The sequence below is a fragment of the Arctopsyche grandis genome, chromosome 4 (genome assembly GCF_051622035.1).
Source record: "Arctopsyche grandis isolate Sample6627 chromosome 4, ASM5162203v2, whole genome shotgun sequence".
In the NCBI taxonomy this organism is placed as follows: domain Eukaryota; kingdom Metazoa; phylum Arthropoda; class Insecta; order Trichoptera; family Hydropsychidae; genus Arctopsyche; species Arctopsyche grandis.
This window is the reverse complement of record NC_135358.1, coordinates 576962-601065: the sequence shown is the minus strand read 5'-3', so window position 1 is coordinate 601065 and position 24104 is coordinate 576962. Positions and strand designations below refer to the sequence as shown.

General features: G+C 35.0%; 1 protein-coding gene across 8 annotated transcripts in view; it reads left to right on the top strand.

Annotated features, from left to right (window-relative positions):
- The first annotated feature begins 16254 nt into the window (after nt 1–16254).
- SERCA (ATPase sarcoplasmic/endoplasmic reticulum Ca2+ transporting SERCA) overlaps nt 16255–24104 on the top strand; it is a 29375-nt gene continuing 21525 nt past the window's right edge. For 3 of the 8 annotated variants that reach the window (XM_077430150.1, XM_077430147.1, XM_077430144.1), the window contains exons 1-2: nt 16255–16466; nt 23661–23802. In XM_077430150.1, the coding sequence (XP_077286276.1) occupies nt 23685–23802 (118 nt within the window). In that variant the 5' untranslated portion in view covers nt 16255–16466; nt 23661–23684. Of the gene's footprint in view, nt 16467–20678; nt 20868–23254; nt 23803–24104 lie in introns of those variants that run through there. The other 5 variants (XM_077430146.1, XM_077430143.1, XM_077430149.1 and 2 more) reach the window with 5 other exon arrangements.

The window sequence follows — 24104 nt, the reverse complement described above, 5'->3', positions numbered from 1 at the left end:
AATTAATTAAAACGAAATTAGACGAAATGGCACGGCCTCGATTACGTTGCATTTCGTGTGCATTTCACCGCAAAATTTATCAACACGCTGCGGGCAGGGGTGCTTTGGCCGCCGCACCGCGAAAACAAAGACATTTCAACCCGCGAACGTACATAACTCGTCCTCTCATGGTCATCGGTGACAATCGCACTAAAAACGTCAACACTGAGTGGCGAAACGCGCGAAATATAACACTCGCTAGTCGGAAGTTGTGTTTTCGACCACTCTAGCGTATAAACAACGATTAATCTAATGCCTATTCGCCGATGAAAATCAATAAACGTCTCGTTTAATACTCGGGAATGTTTTCATATTCAATGGGAGTGTTTTCCAGATTTTTTTTTATTCCAGTCAAAAATATAACAACATCCACGTTTGTGGCTTGCCTTTGAAAGGGCCAATCGATTCGTTTTGGTCTTCGCACTTTATTTTTTTATAAAAGTTATTCTGCTACTAATTTTCATAGTCTTTTTAATACAATTATTTAATTTTAGATGAAGCTCATATGTGGATTTTCGATCACATATATAAAGACCATACCGGTTGAGTTTTCCTTAATATAAATACTAAATATAATTAAAATCTGTTATCGAATCCATTCTTAGACGTACATATCAGTTCTGGTCCTTTTTTTCCAGGAACAATTTAAGAGTTTTAGAAAGTACGTTTTAGGACAAAAACACACAGGAAGAAACGCGGCACATGTCTTTTTTAGATAATTTTGAACATGCGAAAAAAATGTGGCATGCCTTGCACATATTCATGCTACGTCCAGCGCACACCGTCCCAAAATCACCCCCTGGAATGTTTTCGGTAAAATTTTATCCTTGTATTTATCCTTGCTTGACAGTGATCGATAACGGTGTATCCCATATTTGAAGAAATGTAGGATAACCCCTACAGCGGGGAGCCAAGCACACGACGTGTCATTCTTCCCTGTGTGATTTCGCCCGTACTGGAAGCGTTGACGTGTGCGTTACATCGAATTAGGACAAGACATAAAAGTGAACTTCTGTTTATTTTAAACACATCCATTTAAATGGACTCATCTTTTATTTCTTGGCTTAATTTCAACATCCAAATTACAATATACATAACTTGCAATAAAGTAAAACATATTAACATACACACTAATAATAATGGCAATTCCTTTCAAAGCCGTCAGTTTATACAACACATTTAATATATAATTTCTCGAATCTCGAAAGAGACTTTGTATGTACATAAACAACGTTAAATTTATGTAAGTTTCGGTTGGGAGCATCGAAAACTAATCAAAGTTTCTATGACGACGATATCGATATCGTTGAATATTTTTTTTTTTTGATTCAAATATAAATTTAACTGTTTACTATTAGATTAGCCACGCTTAAGCTATTCATATTACAAATACCGAGAAAAAATACCGGGTAAAACCTCGAGTAAAATACCAAATAAATACTCTAGACCAAATAAATAAAAAAAGACCAAATAAATAAAAAATACCAAATAAATACTCTAGACCAAATACATAAGTACTCTATAACAAATAAATACTAAATACCAAATAAATCACTAGTATAATACAAAATAAATACTCTAGTAAAATACCAAATAACTACTCTAAACCAAAAAAATACCAAAAAGTCCAAATAAATACTCGAGACCAAATAAATACTCTATACCAAATAAATACAAATACCGGGTAAAACCTCTATTGTACTACATATATGAAGATTGGACTCTTACTTTACTTTAACCATTAAGCTGATTACGATTAGATGAATGACCCTACTTGTTGAGTGACTCTAATCCAGATGAGAAAATCTCGAATTTTCTTAGAATTGAACAGAATTAACATCGGTCCTTTCAGACTCCAGCCACTTGCACATTCTTTGCGTGATCGAACCTGTAAAATTTGATTTACGACAATGTATAAAAATCGTCGTAAACATTTGGGGTTTTCCGATGTGTCCCGAATTTCGTGAGATGCTCCAGATTTTTCAGAAACAGATGCAACGCTATATTTAAAATGGAATTAGCGTATAAACACGGTGTAATAAAGACACGTGTATCAACACACTAAATTACAACCGTGTTATTTGCTTGTGTTGTTTTCGCCACGGATAAGACAAAAGATGTTAAATTAATTACTCGCGCACAAAATTGCCAAACGGCAAATTGTAATGGCGAAAATTTGGCGACTCTGTCGCCTAACTGATTTTCATTTGAGTGCAGCGTTTGGCCAAGAACTGTGAAACGAGTTGGCAAGGTTCACACGGAACAAGAAAACTCTTTTGAAATGCCTAATCTTCGTCAATTCTCAATTCGCTTAATTAGCGCAGATAAATCAAATGCAAATTTATTCTGAAACAGTTCCGATTCCAATTTTAATTAATAGTTTGAATAACGTTGACTGCACTGCTCTTACTGGCGTTATTGATATAAAACAATAACGACGTCATTAATTACATATTCACTTACTATTGATTATACAATTTAGAGAACAATGGGCATACTATGGCTGGAACACCTATGTATTTTTTTCGTGTGTCATAGGTTGACAGCCACTGTACCATTAAAGGCTCTCCGGAAAATGTAATAATCACCTCGATTTGAGATTAATGATACAATGGCTACTTGGAATCGAAGATCTACATAATATTTGTCAAAAGAAATTTTTAAATCATATTGTACATAATTAAACAAATAATTGTAGATTTTTTTATTTATTTATTTAATAAACAGAGAGAAACTTACAGCTAAAATAAAGATAATAAAATAAATAGTTAAAAATAAGCCAATTAAAAGTTTCTTCAGATAGCATGAAAAATGAAAAATGGGTATTTTTGATTTTTAAATGCTTTTTATTATAACGAAATTATTTTCACAATACATCTTATATCTATTTTAATAGCTACTGATCTACTGATCATTTTCTATTTTACAATTTAATTTAATTTGGTTAGTAATCATAGTATTATATTATTCTAATTTTAATCTACAGCATAATAAGAAAAAAAAGCTCAAAAACCTATTTGCAATCCTAAAAAATGGTTATAAAAGATGATAAATGAATCATATGTGAATCAAATCACATGCGATGTACATACATACTTTGTATATGTTGCAGTGAAACTTATTATCAGTGAACTTATTATTATCAGTGAAATAATAATTTCACTAGTGAGATTATAATTTCACTGACTCAAGCAGTAAGTACGGATGCAACAATATAATTACAAATTCACTGCTCAATGTCAGTGAATTTGTAATTCGAAAGCTAATGCACTATGCGTTTGAACTGGTTACCTGACAACTCGTTCACAGATTTTCCGTAAACCGAGGATGCGCTCCAGGCATTACGTATACGGCCATCTTTTTCTCACCCGTCTGTTCACCAAGATCTCGTTTACATGCAGCCATCTCTTTCACAGACCGTCTGTTATCGGTGAACAGACGGTCTGTGAAAGAGATGGCTGCATACGTAATGGCATAGTAAACGAGATCTCGGTGAACAAACGGGGTGAGAAATAAATGGCCGTATACGTAATGAAATTCTGTGAACGAGTTGTCGTGTCACCGTTCGAACTACATCGTACGAATTCGAATTACAACGTCCGAATTCGAATTACAACGTACTACCAATCTTAGCTTAGCCCAACCTTAAATAAATAAAGCCAACCCTAACTTAACCTAACCTAACCTAATCTTAAATAAATAAGTGTTGGCTGTAAGATATTGTGATGTATTTGCTTCCGCATCCAGTCCCACACATGCGGCAAAAAAAGCCATATCAAAATAGATAGTGGTCCATGAGGAGAGTGGGAATGAACAGGAGCGGGGTTTCGGGGAGGGCGTGTGAGCGTGAGTTCGGCATCGGAGTGGGAATGGAGAGGGGTGGGGTTGTAACGTGGAGTGGCGCGATTCGTGTCGGCGACGCACCATCGAACTGTCAAAAATTATAATTTCACTAATAGGAACAAGTGAAAATTAAATTGGATATTATTTTAAGACATTTCAGAATCCATGCCCCGGTTTAAAAGTTATCAGGCTGACGGATGCTTATTATAAAAGGTTTTGAAAAAATGAAGCGTTTACAGTATTTCGATCGCTCATCTATTAAATCTGACTGCACTATATCGTTAAAACACTTTGAATTTTATTGGCAATGAAATTAAGCCTCAGCGAGTGTTTAGCGCTCGTTAAAAACATTATAAACTTTACAATAGTGACACACTATGCAAAGCTATTATATATGTAATACATTCACAACTATTTTATTACGCATTTCAAACATTTTGACACACACAAATTCTAAGTAGGTATCTATATCTATATAATGTTCTTTTATCAATTTATGTAATTTAATAAACTGTTAATTTTATATATAATTATAAATATATATATATAAAATTGAATGTCTGTGTGTGTGTGTCTCAAATAGGCTCCTAAACCACTGAACCGATTACGATGCCACTTTCAGGATTTGTTGTATGCACGTCCGGGAAGATGTCTGTGAAAAAAAACGGGAAAAAACCTCTTAATAATAATAAAGCTATCCCGCCTTCAACGCATTCTAAAGTCTCGCACTCGAATGTACTGACCTTTCAGGGCTGTGCCACAAACACACAGTGAATAGCCCACGTCAAAAAATATAGCTATAACTATATTATCCTTTTGTACTAGCCTCTATACTGGTGAATTATGGACCAGATACAAGCGGGAGACGATGAGGAAGATAAAAGTACAATACAACAACTGTTACCGTGCTCTTTTCGGGTTACCTAGGAGCTGTAGCGCGTCGCAAATGTTTGTAGAAGGGCATGTGCCTCACTTTGAAGCCATTCTCAGGAAGAGAGCGGCCTCTCTACGTCTTCGTATATTTTTATCGCCTAATTGTCTTCTTGCTGCTGCATCTTCTCATTTGCATTCTTCTTTGTATGTTCGATGGATGGAACTGCTACACCGACCGCCTTGAATAGACATTAAATTATTATTATTTATTATTATTAGACTTATTAGTATTATTATTTATTATTATTTATTTATTATTATAATTATTATTATTATTATTATTATTTATTATTATTATTATTTATTATCAGTAATATTTATATATTTACTTATGTATTTATTTATTTATTTTTTGTTTACTATTTTTCAATACTTTTTTTATTATCTATATATTATTTATATGGGCGTTGGGGATTGCACTATTCTCCTCATCGTCTGGAATAAAAGCTATTATTATTATTATATATAAAATTGAATGTCTGTGGAACGAGAACGGGAACCGGAATTGCACGCATTATTGTGGCATTACAACGCATGCCGGGTTCAGCTAGTACATATATAAAATTGAATGTCTGTTTGTCTGTCTGTCTCGTATAGGCTCCTAAACCACTCAACCGATTACGATGGAGCTTTCAGGATTTGTTGTATGCATGTTCGGGAAGCTTACTGTGAAAAAAAAACGGGATAAAACCTTTTAATAATAATATTTGTAATTACGATTTTACCGGCGCGAAAGTTTGAAGCGCCATTATGTAGTCAAGGAAATGTGTTTGTTGGTAACCACATTACCAGTTGGTTTATGACGACACGGCTTTGAAGAGACACGAGTGAAGCTCAAACCATCACTTGAAACGGGAACGGTAACGTGAATTGCATGCCTTATTCTGGCATTGCAACGCATGCCGGTTTCAGCTAGTATGTAATAAACGTATAATATTTGTATGTGCGCTTTATGTGTTCATGCGTTGTTGTTTATTACTTTATCTATATACGTAGTAACAATAGATGAAGTTTTGTGATCATGCGAAAATTCGAACTCGAGATTTTGACTGATTCGAACTCAGAATCGATTACTGATCACGTTTTCATGATCTAGAAAAAATGTGTGTGTGTGTGTGTCTGTGTATTTTTGGGATTTTTTGAACAACGTTAGTCTTATCGAACTGAAACTTAGTATCGGTTACTGAAATTCTTATCGACACGACGTAAATTTTTTTCAAATTTTTAAATTGACTGGAAATGGTACCTCCCCTTATAGGTGTCCTCTTTTTTTAAGTTTTTGAATTAAATTATCTCCCAAACCGCTAACTGAATCGGACTGAATTTTTTTTACTTGGTTATGTACAGTGTGGTTTTTTATTAGAACAGTGATGGCGGTTGTTCTTATGCGATATTCATGAACAACCGTCTCGTTCTCCGACGAAAGGGTCTCTTAGACTGTATTCGTTGGGGGGGGGGGGGTGGCCTCATGTTAAGGGCTTTAAGGGTCAAATTCCTTGACCTTTAAAGCGGGCTTAGAAATGTAATAAACGGCAAGCTTTTAAATAGTATTCAGAAGAAGATGAAAACATACATACATAATGATTTATTTTATTTTATTTATTTCATACCAGGAAGGCATTACAGGTAAACCCCAATGCGCCTTCCTGGCCAATTACAAATAATACAGCATTTTTTATTATATAAGTCACTAAATTAAGAGACACTGACTTAAACTCGATAATTAACGAGACATCTATGTATTGTACATACATTGTATTGTAATATTTACATTAATCATACTCAAATAGTGGTGACATAGTGGGTAGGAAGGATATTTAGCCAATTTTTAATCGGGAATCGTTTCAACAATGAAATCAGAGAGAAAATTGGCAAACTCTAATAGAAAACGATCGACCAGGAGTCACAAATCCTGGTCTGACCAGCAGCATTACAGATATACTCAGAAAAATTATTTTCAATCGAGGTCAGCTCAAGGGTTCGAACCCGGCGCCTTTCGACGCTAAGCAGAAGCTTAACGACCGAGCCACGCTGCTGGCTAATGTCTATCTAATGTCTAGCTAATAATATCTTTATATGTATTTGAAAAGCCTTTAAACACTGCTTTGGAAAATCCTACCTAGGAGTAAGGTAAGGGAAAGGGATTTTCTTTGTGTGTAGTAGGTATAAGATTTGTATGTGAAATCGTTGGGTGATTAAGCGAATGGCGCTTATGAAAGAGTGAAGTTGCAGTCAACTTGTAGGGCAGGGCATGTGAATCGGTCGCCGGCGCATCTCAAACGGTGTTGCGCGTGTCCTCTCGTTTGGTCCGTTTCCAAGTGATGACAAGGTCGGCGGGGGACCTCCGACCAATTTTCCAAAAAGTCGTGTCTGCACGATTAATGGACGCCCCTTGGTGTATTTTCACGGCTGGGATTCGAACCCGCGACAAAAATATACCACTACTACGGTTGCACAACTGCTGGACACGCCACTAAGGTCAACGACAACACTCTCCTCAATGTCTTCTTCTAAACTCGACTAGACTTGACTCCTTAACCCTCTCACAAACGATTCTTTCTCTCACATATGTAAATACAGAAGACTATGAAACTGTGTACGTATATCGTAAACAGCCTGCAGCTTACGACTTCAAAAGGCAATAGAGGATAAAGGTCTGACCGCACTATACGACAACCGAACGATCCTTCACTTCACAATTGATTTTTAAATGCTTTTTATTATTACGAAATTATGTTCACAATACATCTTATATCTATTTTAATAGCTACTGATCTACTGATCATTTTCTATTTTACAATTTAATTTAATTTGGTTAGTAATCACAGTATTATATTATTCTAATGTTAATCTAAAGCATAATAGGAAAAAGAGCTCAAAAACCTATTTACAATCCTTATAAATGTTCATAATACATCTAATACATAATATTAATTAAAGACTCTCTAAAGTCGATGACCTAAAGCAGATTGTGTTCAGGCAATCTGTGTTTATACCTGAAGGGTATAGACATTTTGTTGAAATCACCAAGACTCTTCACAAGTGTGTAAGTATGGTTATTAGTGATTCTGTCATAGAATCTACTGGTTAGTTTGTTAGTAATGTCTGTAACAAACGGAATATTATATATGGCATGCAGTTTTTTCAGGTTAGTATATATGGGTGTATTATAAATTATTTTTAGGGATTTATTTTGTATTCACTTCACAACAGTATGCAACAATATAAGGTAAACCGCACTTGAACGACAGATTATGTCAATCATTCGTTCGATACCTCGGAGCAAAATGGACGAAACGGACGCTATTATAGCATTGTTGCGTAGGGGTGGGTGGAGGATCCGAGTAAAAGGCCAAAGTCGTTTCACAGCATTTATTGATGATTAAGGGGATACACGCACTGGCAGTGCTCAGTCCAGAATGACATGATATCGCCTACGTACCGCCTTATAAGGGGTAGATCTCTCAGGACGTCTAATCTGTTTACCTATTGTATAGTCACGTATTCGGATATGTATTCCCACGACATGGGTCAGTTCTGAAAAGTGCAATCATTGTTTAGCTTACTTGCACTTAGGCTGTCGCTAATCCTTGAAACCACTTATACCGGTCACACGGTACCGGTTCTGAGAACTCTACCGGAATGAGACGGCTACCCCCGCTAAGTGCGTTCGGGGGGAGATAATCCAAAGATAACGGTCACAGTCTCTGAGATGCTACTCGGCTCTTTTTAGTATACGTAACATTATAGTATCTTTGATATGCGAGGAAGAAGAACAATCGAGAAAAAATTATGGCTACATCCTATTTCAAAGTCACGATATGAAGAAGGAGAATAATTGTCGCAAGGCAACCCCCCACTCAACGACACCTTGCGTCAAAGTTGGTCGAAAAGTCAACTTTGACGCGAGGTGTCGTTCTACGTCATGCGACTCTCGCGCAGTGCGATATGTCTCATACAATTTCATACATACAATATTTGGTCGCGTACTGTTGTGAAGTGAAGGATCGTTCGGTTGTCGTATAGTGCGGTCAGACCTTAAAAGTGATTGATTTCAAAATCTCAGCGAAAAATTGTCTTTTGTAATTGCCTCCAATTAAAAATTGCACGCATTGCTCTTTTCTGCACTTTCTGCAGTTTATCAAGGGAACTAATTATTTGGTGGGTTAAAAATAACTAAAAAGATCAGTTAAAAATTAAGATTAATGATAAGTAATTTATTAAATTAGTGAGCAGTTAAATAATTTTAACACTTATTTATTTAAGGGAAAGGTTAGGTTAGGAGTTAGGAGCACGCGAGAACTGAAATAGTGAGACTGAAACAAACACATATCGGAGAAAAAGTCAGTCCATGGGAAAAAACAAAAATCAGGAACCAGTGCTCCACTAGTACGAGTTTTTAGCTCGAAATTTTACCGATTCAAAATTAAGCACAGTTCCAATTAACCCTTTTAAAGAAAACTATAAAAAATAGTGTGGCCAGAACACTATCTCAATAAACATATTTCAATACAAAATACTCAATATAAAATAGTATTAACAGTGGGAAAAAATCTTAAGTGAAAATACGTACTTTTGACTTTTGATTTGAACTGGACGACTACTTAAAGAGATTTGAAAGCTGAAAAGTACTAGAAATCAAAGATAAAATACTTGACTATAGATTTCAATATTCATTTTGAACAGGAAATTGACAGATTTTGAGACATTGACCGAACAACGCCAAGATATAAAAAAAATCGCGCGATTTAAAAAACGCATACATATATCTCCGAATTTCAAGCCAATCAACATTTTTTATTACCAGATTCGTGTTCACTGGGCATAGATCTATAAGAAAAGTCATATCTCGTCTCTGAATCAAAAAAAAAGTCGTTATTTGTCGAACAGTGTAATTGATCATTTTGGTTTAATTACTGCTCATATTATTTAATTACTTAATTACTTATATAATTATATTTAATAACTGATCGCATAGCAACTGATCAATACAAACTGATCATTTAATATATTCACTGATCAATCCATTATTTTTACCTACCAAATGTTTTTTTTACGGTCAAATAGAGTTTATCAATACACAATCCAAATTGAAAAAGATACTTTTCCAAAAAATATTTTAACTAGTCTGGGATTGAGATACATAGAATGTGGCTAGCTTATTCAGTAAAACTGAATATTTAAATAGTAAAACTAACTGAATCCTTCTTGGGTTGAAGATATAAAAGACTGGAAAGAACTTTCAAAAATAAACACTAAACACTAAATCTTGTTTTACGTACGATTTGTGGAAAAATTCAGAGACAATTGAAGAATATATCATCAGAATTGCAAAGTCGTGTAAATTATTTGCGTCAGATCATATTAACATTGGCTAAAAGTAATTTGGCATTTCGAGGACATCAAGAGAGTTTGGTAGCAATCCTGAAAATATTCAATATTCTGGCAACTTATGATCCACTTTTGGAATCATTAATAGCCATACATAAATCAGGTGTCTTATTTGAGCGCGAAAATACAAATGAAAATGCAGAAGAACAGATTTTTCTACGTAAAAAAGGTATTCTACTTCTAAAGGTATTCTATTCTAAAAGGTATAAAGGTTTTCTACGTAAAAAAGGTATGTATTATTATTTTGAAAAGTTATTTTGCTGTAAGGAAATGTGATTAGGGGGAGGGGAGGGCGTCAGGAATTCACGTTACGCCACTGACATTACAGATATTTCGATATTATCTCAACATCTCTAAGTATCCAATATAATGAGGGAATATTTAATAAAAAAAAAAGCTATGTCAAAACATATACTTCAACAATAACATACAATTTGTAAACGAGCAGTTTTTTTCGATGCAATTTTTTTGAGGTAATTTTCATCGAAATGGACTTTGCCCGCTGTTGCAGTGGTTGAACCCATATATAGAAATTAATATCGGACACGATTCAGTGGCGTGGAAAGTTTGGCAACAATATTGATTAATAACGAAATTTGGCACTAGTCTAACGCAAATTTAACATCCATTAAAACACATTACGAACCGTCAATTTAAACACCACAATAATTACACGATGATAATAATAATAATTAATATCGGATATTTTCGATGCGAACTTCCTAGAAGACAGGTGTAAACGAGGCATCTTCGGTTTACGACTTTTGCTGAAATCTTAAGACCGAATCCAAGTGCCGCTCACTTGGAAACTTTCCCAAATATTCGCCTTAGAACTGACCGACGTAAAACAGTTAGGTCACATTGTGACACGCACAATTTAAACTGCCGATTTTGCAATATATATTTTGTATCGATTTTAATTAACCGTTAAATGTGATGCATAGTTTTACAGTCCGTTATAACTTTAACACTGTTATTTATGTATGCACATAATATGTACATGTACATATATTGTATGGCAATGGCTTTTCATTTGATCGAAAAAGTTTCTGATAATATATGTACATATTATACATCCTATTTCTCTCGTGAAAACCCACAATATATTATTCATCCCACATTAATCTCCATTTACATACATGTGTATGTATGTATATTAGATTTATAAATTCGAACCTAAACATATTTCACTGAAAAGAATCAATCCATCATAAATATTGAAACATAAATGCACATTTTTGTTAATACTATTTTAATATACTAATACCAAGTTTGTCTATTTAATTTTCTATAATATATTGAAAATTTCCAGTTCGAAACAACTTCAAACGATTTCAATGACAAGAAAATTCGGAAAGTTATATAAATTATTCACATTTTCTGTTCGATAGATTTTACTTTTGGCAACAAAAATATTTTTCAAATGTAATAACTTTTTCTTCGGATGATTGCTATAAAATATTTTACGATATTTTCATTGAAATACTACAATACAGTTGCATTCCTATGCGATTATTATTCAAAAAAATCATTAAACTGGCAGCAGCTGCCATTCAGTGCATTCGTAAGACATTCCTTCCTAAAATCTTCCGATTGCTTTGAAAATTTGCCATTTTGCGAGGTTTGGACCTCGATAGAGATTTCAATTGAAATCGATAGTGAAATATAATCGTAATAAACATGTTTATAGTTTAATAAGCTCAATGACAGCTAATTTTCATTATAGAAATCCTGCATACGTCTTAATATTCACCTGAAATGTTGATATTGAATTTGTAAAACGGAAAAATGGTGACAAAAAAGTGCTCCGGGTTGGCCGAAAAATTTACATATGTACATATGTACATATATCTGTCAGTCTACTTCAACATATGTACATATATATGTATACAGTGGCGGACTGGCCATACAAGCGAACATGCCCGATGGCATGTGGGCCCCACTATCTGTTAGAAAATATGGGCCCTCAGTAAAATTAAATAACTTTTTAACTATTTCACGTGTGTAAAAATGTATAGGATATTGCAACTTTAGGACCTAAAGTTTGGGTATTTCAACAAAACAAATTTCTTACGATATACACAAATAACTAATACCTGCTTTAACAGCCCAAGGATCGGTTAACTTTTTTTATTAGGCTTGAAATGTAAGTTTCAACATTTGCGTGGGCCCTTTTGCCGGGCCTATTCCAACGTCAAGATTATGTATATACCAATACCTATGTAACAATTAACTACTGAAATAAAAATGAGAATAAACAAATTTTCGTGAATAATATAAACTGAACTGCTCAAAACAATTTTGATAGGACGATTCATCATCAACCAGCGATTTAAATTTACTTCATACTTTCAAAATAACATTTGATTATACTTCGATGATATAGTAAGATTTAAATACACAATTTTAAACAGTTTCCGAATATAAAATCTATTCCTAATCTAGACACATCCATGTAAATAGAAATATAGGATAGGGGCCCCCTCCCCAAAATCCCGATTTTCGATTAACATTAATTGAAAATATTATGCATTTTTTTCAGGGACGTAATTTGGGGGGGCCATAGGGGGGCACTCGCCTAAATTAAGGAATAGTGTGAATTTAGAAAATATTATGAATTTAATGATTAATGAGATACTATGGATCTATGAATGCTACGTGTATTTCTTATGTATGTTACTTTTGGGTAACTAATAAAATAATCGCTGCTATGTGCTTTGAAAAAAAACAAAACAAAACTTTATCTAATGTTATTACGTACATATATGTACATAGATAAAGTGACAAGACAGTCGGTAGAAATTAAGTTAATTGATAGTTTTTTGGAGAATCAGTTTGATGGTCGATTAATGTTGACTATGTAAAGATTGGTGGAAAAAAATTTTCGCCTGCGGCGCTTTTTCTCTTTTTACATAATATTTTTTTATAATTACTTTTTCAAAAATAAGCTTACTTTTTTTCATATTTTATAACTCAATAAGGTAAAGAATATTTTCCATTTTTATTCCGATATAAAAAAGATTTTTTGAAAAAAAATTCAATTTAACCAATCTTTGCCTGTCCTGCCCCCCAAAGAAAAAGCTGAAATGACGTCCCTGATTGCTTTCTACCGAAAGTAAAAGCCGCTTTTATGCCGCATTCTTTTATGATGCATTATATTTACCTAGGACAAGGGTTAAAACGAAATATACAATATAATTTATGGATCTATTTTGCTTTTGCCATTTTTCTTGTACCTAAATTTGTTTATTCCCAATTTTGAAAAAAAAAAAAATTTCCCTTGATTTTTAGCGTTATGGAAAGAAGAAAATTTTGTTATATGGGGGGGGGGGGGACAAATTATTTTAACCCTGGGTGGGGCCCCCTTTGACTCCTGGCATGCACTGATTTCAGTCCCAGTCCGCCACTGTATGTATATATATATATATATATATATATATATATATATATATATATATATATATATATATATATATATATATATATATATATATATATATATATATATCTGTCAGTTTATTAAACACTAGTGGTTTTACCCGGCTTCGCTCGGTATTTGTAATATAAACCGCTTAAACATGGCTAATCTTCATAAAATTTATTTGAATAGCTTTATTTAATTTTAATATTAATTTGATTATTTTATTAAATTTAACGTCACGGATTCTACGAACCAATGATAGATACATACATACAAAGTCTCTTTCGAAATTATATATTAGAAGATATTATGGATATAGTAAATCTAACTTTAAGTTGATTGCCGATTAAACAACATTTGATGTGACATCTCCCCTAAGAGTTATGAGCGGGTGTATTTACATACATACATACATATATATTAAAATACATAATTATGTATAGAAACTACAGTACCACTGCTGAAACTCATTTTTTTCATCTAAGATTTGTTTGGAATTGGGAGACGAACTCAAAAATTACAAATGAAAAAAAAATCAAATATACTATCAGTACTATTACATTTAAGGTCCAATTGTGAATCTGAAGCAATACATTTCATACTGTGGCAAGGTTTCTAACAAATACCCTACGCATTCTGGCATTCCTCAAGGTTCCAATATAGGTCCCCTGCTCTTCATTATATGTATTTATAAATGATATCTTTTAGGTTATTAAGCACTCTGAATTCCTATTGATTGCTGACAATATCAAACTATTTAAATCTATTGATGCTCTTTGTGTTTCGTTAACCTTCAATCTGATTTGGATGCTATTTTCAATAGATCAGCTGGATGTTACTTTTAATAGATCTCGAAACTAATTCATACGCTCTTACCATTTAAGCTAACTAAATACACTCATAGCCATTTAGGCTATGAGTTTTAGTGATCTAGGAATCTTATTCTGCGCGAAATTTCGGTTTTGGACGGCACATTGATAATATTTCAAGATCTACAAAAATGATGGGTTTCAAACTGTGTGCAAAAAAAACCTTTCCAGGGTGCATTAGTACTCCGTATACTATATGATTCGGTTTTACGAAGCATTCTTGAGCATTCTTCCATTATATGGAGCCCTAGTGATAGGAGCCATTGCTTGATAATTGAGAGTACAGAGAAGGTTTATCATGTATACCTACATGAGAAACCTTCTCGTAAACTATTCCGATAACCGATCGTAAACTATACATGAGAAACTTTCGGTTTCTCATGTATAGTTTACGATTGCTATCCTTGACCCTATCCTAGTGCTTCCCTGCTGGGAGCACTAGGAAATCATTCGCTCGACCCGAGAAGTAAAATATATTTGGAGAAACATTTCTATAAACTACTGGTTAATTTGGTGAGCAATCCTCAAAACTGAGGTACATTAGATGCCACAACTTGTTCTCTTATCCTGTTGCTAAGGGCATCAAGCTGCTCAACCAGATTTCTGTTAACTTGGATTTGTTCAATCTAACATATGCTGATCTGGTTGAAGGGATTATTTAATTTGAAATCGTAAATATGTTCTCAAATTTAATTTAATTTTTTATATTTTTGTTCTTTATTTACATTATTTTTATGCTTTATTTTGTTTGTATTTTATTACTTTGATATTTGATATTTGATATTTTTGTATATTTTAATTGTTTTTTTCATTTATATGTATATGTTTAGCTATAGTGACGCCCTGGAGTATATCTGTATTGTCACTATTGCTTAACTGTAGTAATTAAATAAATATGTATGCATATGTCGGTATAAAGATGTTTTTTTTATTTGCCTACTATGCAAAACTATAGTTTTCAATTTCAATATACATACATTTCAATTTCAAAGAAGTTGAAGCATATACAATTTTTTTTGCTACGATTTTCACCCTTCCCAATCAAACAGTGATATATAAATGTCAGAAAACGACCATAGTTGAATTATTAATATCATAATTATTTCTCCAAAAAATTAAACAAATAAATATCTCCACAATTTTGCATATAGATTTAGTCCTAGTCATATTCATTTTTGACATATACATATGTATACTAATATTTTTTTGTAAAATACATAAATATCTGTATACATACATATAATGTAATCGTATATAAAATTAAATTTACAAAAACACATTCAATAAAATTACTCGTGAATAAGTAGAGGGTCATATTAAGATGTCCCGTTTCCTTGTACATACTGCACTGCAGGCATTTTTTCATTAAATATTCTGACGTATGAGATAAAGGTCCTTACGCCATTATATTGACTGAACATATCTGATATTATTATTAGATTCGTAATTTCATTACCAGTATTGAAATAAGAAAAGTTAAAAATAATACTTCAAAGAGAAATCAACAAGTCTCCATACGTACATACATTTGTAGGTATAGTTGAATTGAGCTCATCCGAATAGTCTGAGATAGGCTTATTGAACAACTTTCAATAGGGGTGGGTCGGATCGAAGGAAGTTGCCAGTAAAGCGCAAGGCCGAAGGACCAGGAAGGGAATGTAGGAGATCCTAGAAGATTGATCGGCGGGTGAGTGCAATGGAGGAGGGGAGCGCCCTGGCACGGATCCCGGGGCGCCCCCCGCTCCACCCCCGAAGCTTATATAAGGCCGGCGGGAGCGACTGTGGGCGCCCGTCAGGTCCAGAGCACTTGGAGCTGCCTCCGTTCAACCAGAGCAGACGAGTGCACATGGGGCCATAACCTAACCCCATAAACCCCCCCCCCCCAATAACGGATAAAGTGCTACACAGTTACGAGTTTTAAAACCCACCCCACAACCGAACCCGCTCTAAGTGAAAGTTAACCACCCCTGGTAAGTTGTGCTCGTGGAACACATACTAAACAGAGACACACTAGTGTAAAATATTGCGTATTTGTGTGCGTGTGTGTGTGCGCTCGCGCGCGCTATACTTACATAAGATTTAATTTCGGCACGTGGTCCTTGCCAAAATACCCCAGCGGAATATATATTCACCAATAAATATACGTTGGTGCAAAGTGTGACGATAGAAAAATTCCAAAATAAAAAGTGTAAAGTGGGGAGAGAGGGGAGCCATGTTGAAAAGGCCTGTGCAAGAACGTATATTTAAATTCGTAAGCGCCCTTGACATTCAGACGATGCATTTATTATTTATTTCGATTAAAATGACGGAAAACAAACCTAAAATCATTATTTTACATTCAATATAAAAAGTGTCAGTTGTGGTGGATGTTTGCTCGCTTACGACCAACGAGACGTCAAAATTGTCAATGCAATACAAAATGGCAGATTTTCTAACGACGACGGTAAATCAAAATATTTACCGTGCGATGATTATTCGCAGAAACGGAAATCGATTCAATATGAACGTAGTGAATGTAGTCGTAAATTACTACGGCTGCGATCGTAAATTCCTGCCAAACGCGACGCGACTGAAGAATTTCTGAAAAATATTTTGGCCAAAACACTAGTGCAATAAGTACACTTTGAGTAGTTTATTAGATTGCGTCAACGTAAATATACCTTAACTTTTAGATTCGAATAAAATATGATTGATAGTTCAATCAAATGCATAACTCAGATGAGCTGCTCGCAATGTGTGAAATGCTCCGTGGCCAAACAGTAGTGAGATGTCGATATTTTGAGTCTAATTAGAATTCAATATGACCGATCGTAAAGCAAACAACTTCCTCGATTTCATGTGTTTATACGTCTAACTTTTGTAGCTATTTTATGAAACAATAAAATCGATTTAATTTAGATCGTCCAATAAACATTGTTATATGTTATATTTAGTCATGTAATAAAACAATAGAAACGTAATTATCTTTTGAATAAATTTCAACAGTATCTTCGATCTGAGACCACCATTTAACTTGTATTTAAAATAATTTCAAATATAAAAGCTACATATAACTCCTGAGATTCATTACTAAACTTATAGTGGATGATAGAAATTATCGACATTTACAAAAAATAATACGTATCAAAACTTATTTTTACAACTTAGAAGTGCTGATTACTCTCGATATATATACTATATACTTATTGTAATGAAGCTAGTTTATAAATTAAACCCAGGAACGAAAGCTTTGATATTTGAAATAATTTTACATAAAAGTTTATCATTTTGCGTGGTTTGGTCAACGATGAAAATTTAAATCGATTCTGATAGTTCTATAGTGAAAAATAAGCGTAATAAACATGTCTAAATTTGTGTAATTTTTGGAGACGGTGACGTTTGATAGCTAGTAGCCTTATATGATTGACTTTCCGCCACCCCTTGTCTTGTCAGATTTTAATTGTTTAAACGCCTATAATGTTATCGCTTTCAGACTATATCTTATTTACACTGACAACGATCGGTAGCATTGTTTATTAACTGGCCTTAGCAACCTGTAAATATATCCGGCGTGTTTCAAACCAAAAATTACTTAACAACGTGTTACTGTTATTCGAATTGTATTAGCCCAACATATAAGACATTAAATACATACCAGGCATCGCCCAAGCCATACCTGATTATAATTTAATAACCGTCGTTCAGTATTTGGCCATAATTTACATGAACATATGTATGTATGTGTGTCGGGTGTCAAATATAAAAAAGAAATCGATGAGGCGTGTACGGGTTGTGCTCTCCATTCGCCGATTTTTTTCCACCGTGTGAACTTTTCGAGTGAATGCATCCTGATGTGTTTGTCGGTACCGAACACTTTGCTAACCTTGTGGTATAACGACCCGTTTTTAAAATAGACCACCGCATCCGTTATGAATTCCAACGTTTTTAATGGACTTACCTCTGCTTAGATACGCTTCGTAGTTTAATAATATAACGTACTAGTACGTCAAACCAGGCAAGACATCGACACCGAACAGATCGAACCGCGAAACGAGCCCATTTCAGGTGCGAATTTATTACGCCACATTCGAATTCCTTGCCGAATATAATTTTAAACTTCCTAGTGTTATTTGCGAATATCTTCTGCTCGAGATGACAGCGTTTAAATATATCCAACGGGCTGAGACGACGAAATTCTCAGCGACGTGGTGGCGTAGTTTCGACTGTAGCAAAAATTTGCAAAACAACTGTACCAAAGATGATAAAATTCACGTTTAGTTTGATTTAAATCGCGCCACTTCCTGTCGGCGAAAATTTATCGCAAAAATTCCACTAATTAGACGTAGATTTATTTATTACCACGCGTGCCGCTTAATCAGTTGGAGTGGAGTTCCGATTAAGGATGAATTTTAAATTTGAATTTGCACAACTCGATCGAAAGGTTGTTTCAACGTACACAACTAGATATTGTTCTCAATTGCAATTTTAATTTGAACCGGTCACAGTTTACAAATAGGCTCGCATACGTATGGGCTAGCCAAGGTGAGCCCTGGCCTTGTTGGCCTGTGCAACAAAACGGCCCTGTATCTCTTATAAATAGACGTGATATATTAGTAAACGTCCATTTGGCACAAATAAATTATAAAAAGTAATAAATAAATACTATTACCCCGATAAAATGTGTCAAACCGATTTAAAATCGTCTTTGTCTGGCACAGTAGTCATATGTACCTGTTGCTGACATTCGACTCTACATACCTGTTGCTTCTATTTTCTTCGTAGGTCGTAAAAAACAAACACACACACACACACACAGCAGAACTCTTCTCGTAGTCTTTGCAGTATCCTAAGCTAATTTACAAAAATAAATTCGGGTTTCGTAAAACATTCACCGAGTGGTTTCTATTATTACAAGGGGAATATCTGTTATTAGTATCGCTTTGTGTGGCACAGAGAGTTCATACCGATGCGGCTCAATAAAGATTTTTACGATCAATCTCGGCGAATGTAAACATTTTCCGGTGTTTTGACACGCGGCACTCGGCACGCGTGCGATGCAAATTTTCACTGCGCAGGTAGGTGCTTAAATTCACCGGCTAATTAATTGAGAAGCTAGCTTGTAATTTATTTCAAACGTAAATTTAATAATTCGTGCCCTTGCGAATAGATATCTAAAAATGTTATCTGATCCAAATGATCGAGGACTGTGACACTATCAATGGCAGCTAAAATAAATTCATAGATTATTTTTTATCGCACATGCAGTATAAAGTAATGAGTAACAAAACTTTATTATTAAAAATTGTATTACATAAGTGGAATATGTGTATCTAAAAATTTCTATGGTAGCAAATAATATCAATATCGAATTTTATCAAAAAGCACTCACTCAAGCGTGACACATAGTGATGTGTAATTGGTTGATTTTTTTCCGGAAAAAATCTAACAAAATCAATCATTTTCTAGGCTGAAAAACATGGGTCAAGAAGAAGATGGATACTTAAAAATTCAAATATTCTAACATTTTATGTGGAAAAATTCACATTTTCCACGAAATTTTCGTGTCATTTAAACGAGCGCTAGCTTTTTATGGGTAAAATTTTATGCGATCGTTAGCATTGTAGCCCGAATTTGCCAAGAATAGGTATTATGACTAGATATAAAACCGAAAGGGTGGCTATTGCAAGTATTATTTTATTAAATCAGAATTTTTGGCAACTTTGCTACTTACAGATACAATTTATTTTTTATATTATTTCGTATAAAACAAAGACCATTTTGTGTATGTGTGTAATTCGTTTCTGATTGACTGTCATTGAATTTTAATTTTATTAAAAAATGAATAAATGTTTTCTAAGTTAGCCAAAGATTACATATGTAAAAATGTAAAAAATCAAAATTGCTCACGATTTATGGTCGAAATGTGTAGTTGGTACTAAATCTTTGAACTTTAAAAGATCTAAATACGGCCATCGCCTTAAAGGGTAATTGTACTATGTACAGTAGTGGGTCTAAATGTACTAAATACGGAGAGTGGGTTTGTTTGTTGTGTAAATTAGCGCCCCCAATTGAGGGTCAAAGGCTGCGCGTGGCGCGTGACGGGCACTCCCCGGGCGCGTCTAAAAAAAGCTGATAAAGACAGGGGCCGCCGCCAGTCGCGACCGTAATAATCGAATTGAATCCTTTCGTCATACAACCCTGGAGATTTTAGTTGTGCCATCGGACGGCTATCCTTGCCAAAATAATTAAGAAAGTCGCTCGGGACAAGCGATGTTGTGCTAAAAGTGTCCGCCGGGCGAGCTGTGGTGTGGTCTGCTAGTGCCCGGGCCGACTCGACCGCACACTTGTTTCTTCTTTCCTCCCCGACACAGCCGTCCGTACTCTCTCCCCGAGTAAGTCTTCCACATCTACATCTTCAACTACATCTACATCTACTTCTACTTCTACTTCTACTTCTACGACTTCTTTCAAGTGCTACGACATCGGTGCTACAAGCCGATTATTGCAACGACAACACAGTGCGCGTTCCCTTTCAACTTTTTCAAATTGATGCCTGAAAAAAGTTTGCACGTAGACCAAGCAGCCAGTACGCGCAACAACGCTGAATTTGTTGTGCTGTGAATTCGAACGCGTTTCCGCCACTCATTTGTTTCAATTTTAATTTGAATTCAAACTCAAATATTTAACTTCGAACGAATTCAACATCTACGTATATAATACAAGCCCTTTGCCGAATGTGAAATTATAATAATAAATAAAGTTTATATTGGCCGTTGCATAACGGGAGTAGTGTACGATTTTAAATATTTTACAAGCTCGTCTTTATTACAAATAAATTTAAAAATACCGCACTTTGTGGGTGTACAGTGACCGAAATAGCCGAGCGGAGTCACGTGTTGAACGACAGCCAATGGCGTTCGTCCACATTACTAGATCGTACCGCTCTCGGTTACATCAGATTATATCAAAAGAACGGTCGCATTTGCAATTATCTCATGACTGAAAATCCCTCCCTTTTTTCTTCTTCTGTACTATAGGCACATAGTTGGTATTCGTATATTTTACAGTTCGCCAGTCATAGGTACTCGACTAGTCATGTGGCGATAACGCGCCCGTCGCGTATACCGTCGAATGCAACGTCACGTCTAGCAATTACTGGGAAAAATTAATATATCGCCATAAATTTATATAATTATCTGTGGGTGACGTGGTCAAGGTGAAAATCAAGCGTGTAAAAATAGAAAAGGATTCGCGGTCAAGTATATAACCTTTAAATTCTTAAAAAGTTAACGATCGATAAAACTACACTTTTATGAAATTTTTCCCATGTGTCAAAGTGAAAATAAAAAAAATAAAAAAAAAAGTGATACATTATTTTACACTTTTTATCGTCACACTTTTGCAATCTACGAGTATTTATGTATAATTTACAAACGATACACCATCACGTATATCCACCTAAAAAATTAATTAAGCGTGCCAATATTTTAACTAGTTATAGTTGACTCATTACACTAATTAGAATAAATATACAATATACATATGTCAATTTTACAAGTCAAAATGCAGTGTTCAAAGATTCCTTCAATATGAATTAATAATTGTATTTAGAATTTGGCTTATTCTTGAACCAAAATAATTTAACCTTATAGATTAATCCGAAAACGACATTTTGACTTTTTCTATCGTCACATGTATACGTCTCTCAGATTCTTATTGAGAAGTGTATACATGTGTAGTTCATTTCAATTAACTCAGTCGTATAAAAAAAATACGTTTTTTTAGTGCGGTACGGCTATCGTTCGTTTGCATTTTAAGATCGAAAAATAAGATTCGTGTGAAATTAATGAGAGTTTGTTCACTATCAACAGATAGTAGTATATTTTTTATATACAGAATAAATATTATAACTTATAATCAATGGTGTTACCCCAATTTTAAAACAACCAACCAATTCAATTTATATATATTTCGAAAAAATGTATTTTCTCTTTAAATGCTTTGTAATCGACTGCGACCTTTTCGAAGTTGTAACTTTTTTGTTGAAGTTGCGAATTTTTGACAAATATTAAATAAATTATTAGATTTCTAACGGGTTTCCGGAAACTTTTGATTTTTAACCATTAGGGTGACACCACTACTTATAATCATCGGCCATTTGAACTAAAAACATACATCAATGCCAATCAACGGCAAAATATATATAACGTATGTTGGTGGCCGTCACCGCATCGAAAGTCGAAAAATCGAAATCTCTATTCTTGTTCGTTTACCATGCATACATATGAAGAGCGAGTAGTATATATAAATCAGTGGCGTGCGATGAAATTCTCTCTTTTTTGTGGTACAGCCTTACTTAATGTGCGCGAGCAGGATATACAAGAGGAACAGGCTGTTCCTATTATGTCCTGCCCGTGCACATTAAGTAAGGCTATACGACAAAAAGAGAGAGAATTTCACCGCACGCCACTAATATATATTATATATATACATAGTACCGTTTACCATGCATACATTCTTTTCGATCTTTCGACTTTCAATACAGTGAACCAAACCCATTTAGTCTTATAGTCGAGATGATCGAAAGTCGAAATCTCAATTTTCATCGAGTTATCTATTTTGAAAATTCCTTAATTTGCTTGTACGTCATTATGTGTGAGTTTTGAACACGAATCGCGGTCGTAAAGCACACACCTTAACTTAACGAATTTGAGATTAAGATTTTGAAAATATGCAGTGTTGTGTTGTGGTTAGTCAGAGTAGGCACGGTGCAAAGAGCGCTTCTGCGAAATGCAATGCGAGGGGTGAGGGTGGGGGTCGAAGTAGTATGTTCGGCGAGTGTGTGTGTGTGTGTGTGTGTATGAATGCGTGAACGTAGAGCGTTGAATTGTGGCTAGTGGCTGGCGAGTGTCGGTCGTTTGACATCGACTGCCGACAGTCAGCATTTTTCCGGCCCAGTCGCATTTCGACGAGGCTTTCCTCGCTTATGGGAGTCGCCCTCAACCCCGCCACCCCCACCCCCACCCCCACCCGACCCTGACTCTTTGTCGCCGGCGATCGGAGTCATAGTCACGGTAGAGTCGCGGTCGCGGTCGCGGTCGTGGTCGCGTAGCGTAGTCGGAGTCGGGAGTCAGGAGTCATAGTCGTAGTCGTAGTCGGAGTCAGCTAACGTTCGGGTGTTGCAGGAGTGACGCCCGCCGGCCGCGACCATGGAGGACGCCCACAGCAAAGGAGTGGACGAAGTACTCAAATACTTCGGCACTGACGGGGACAAGGGCCTCACCCCTGACCAGATCAAGCGGAACCAGGAGAAGTACGGACCCAACGGTGAGTCTCTCTCTATCTCTATCTCCATCATCTACATCTACATCTACCTTCGTCTCCCTTTCACTCTCATCATCCACTCATAGGTTAGAATCGCTCATCTCTCCCCTCCCCGCACTTCCCCTCTGCCCGATTCCATAGACACGTGTTGCTCCTTTTTGGCGACTAGTCGTGCTGCTCTTTTTTTTTGCCGTCCCCTAACGGTTCATTTACACCGGCGTACAAAATCGTCCAACATTATCGCGACGTTCAATTGTGCCAGGTCATAGTTTTTTTTTTTTTTTAATTTACTGTGAATTTTCGAT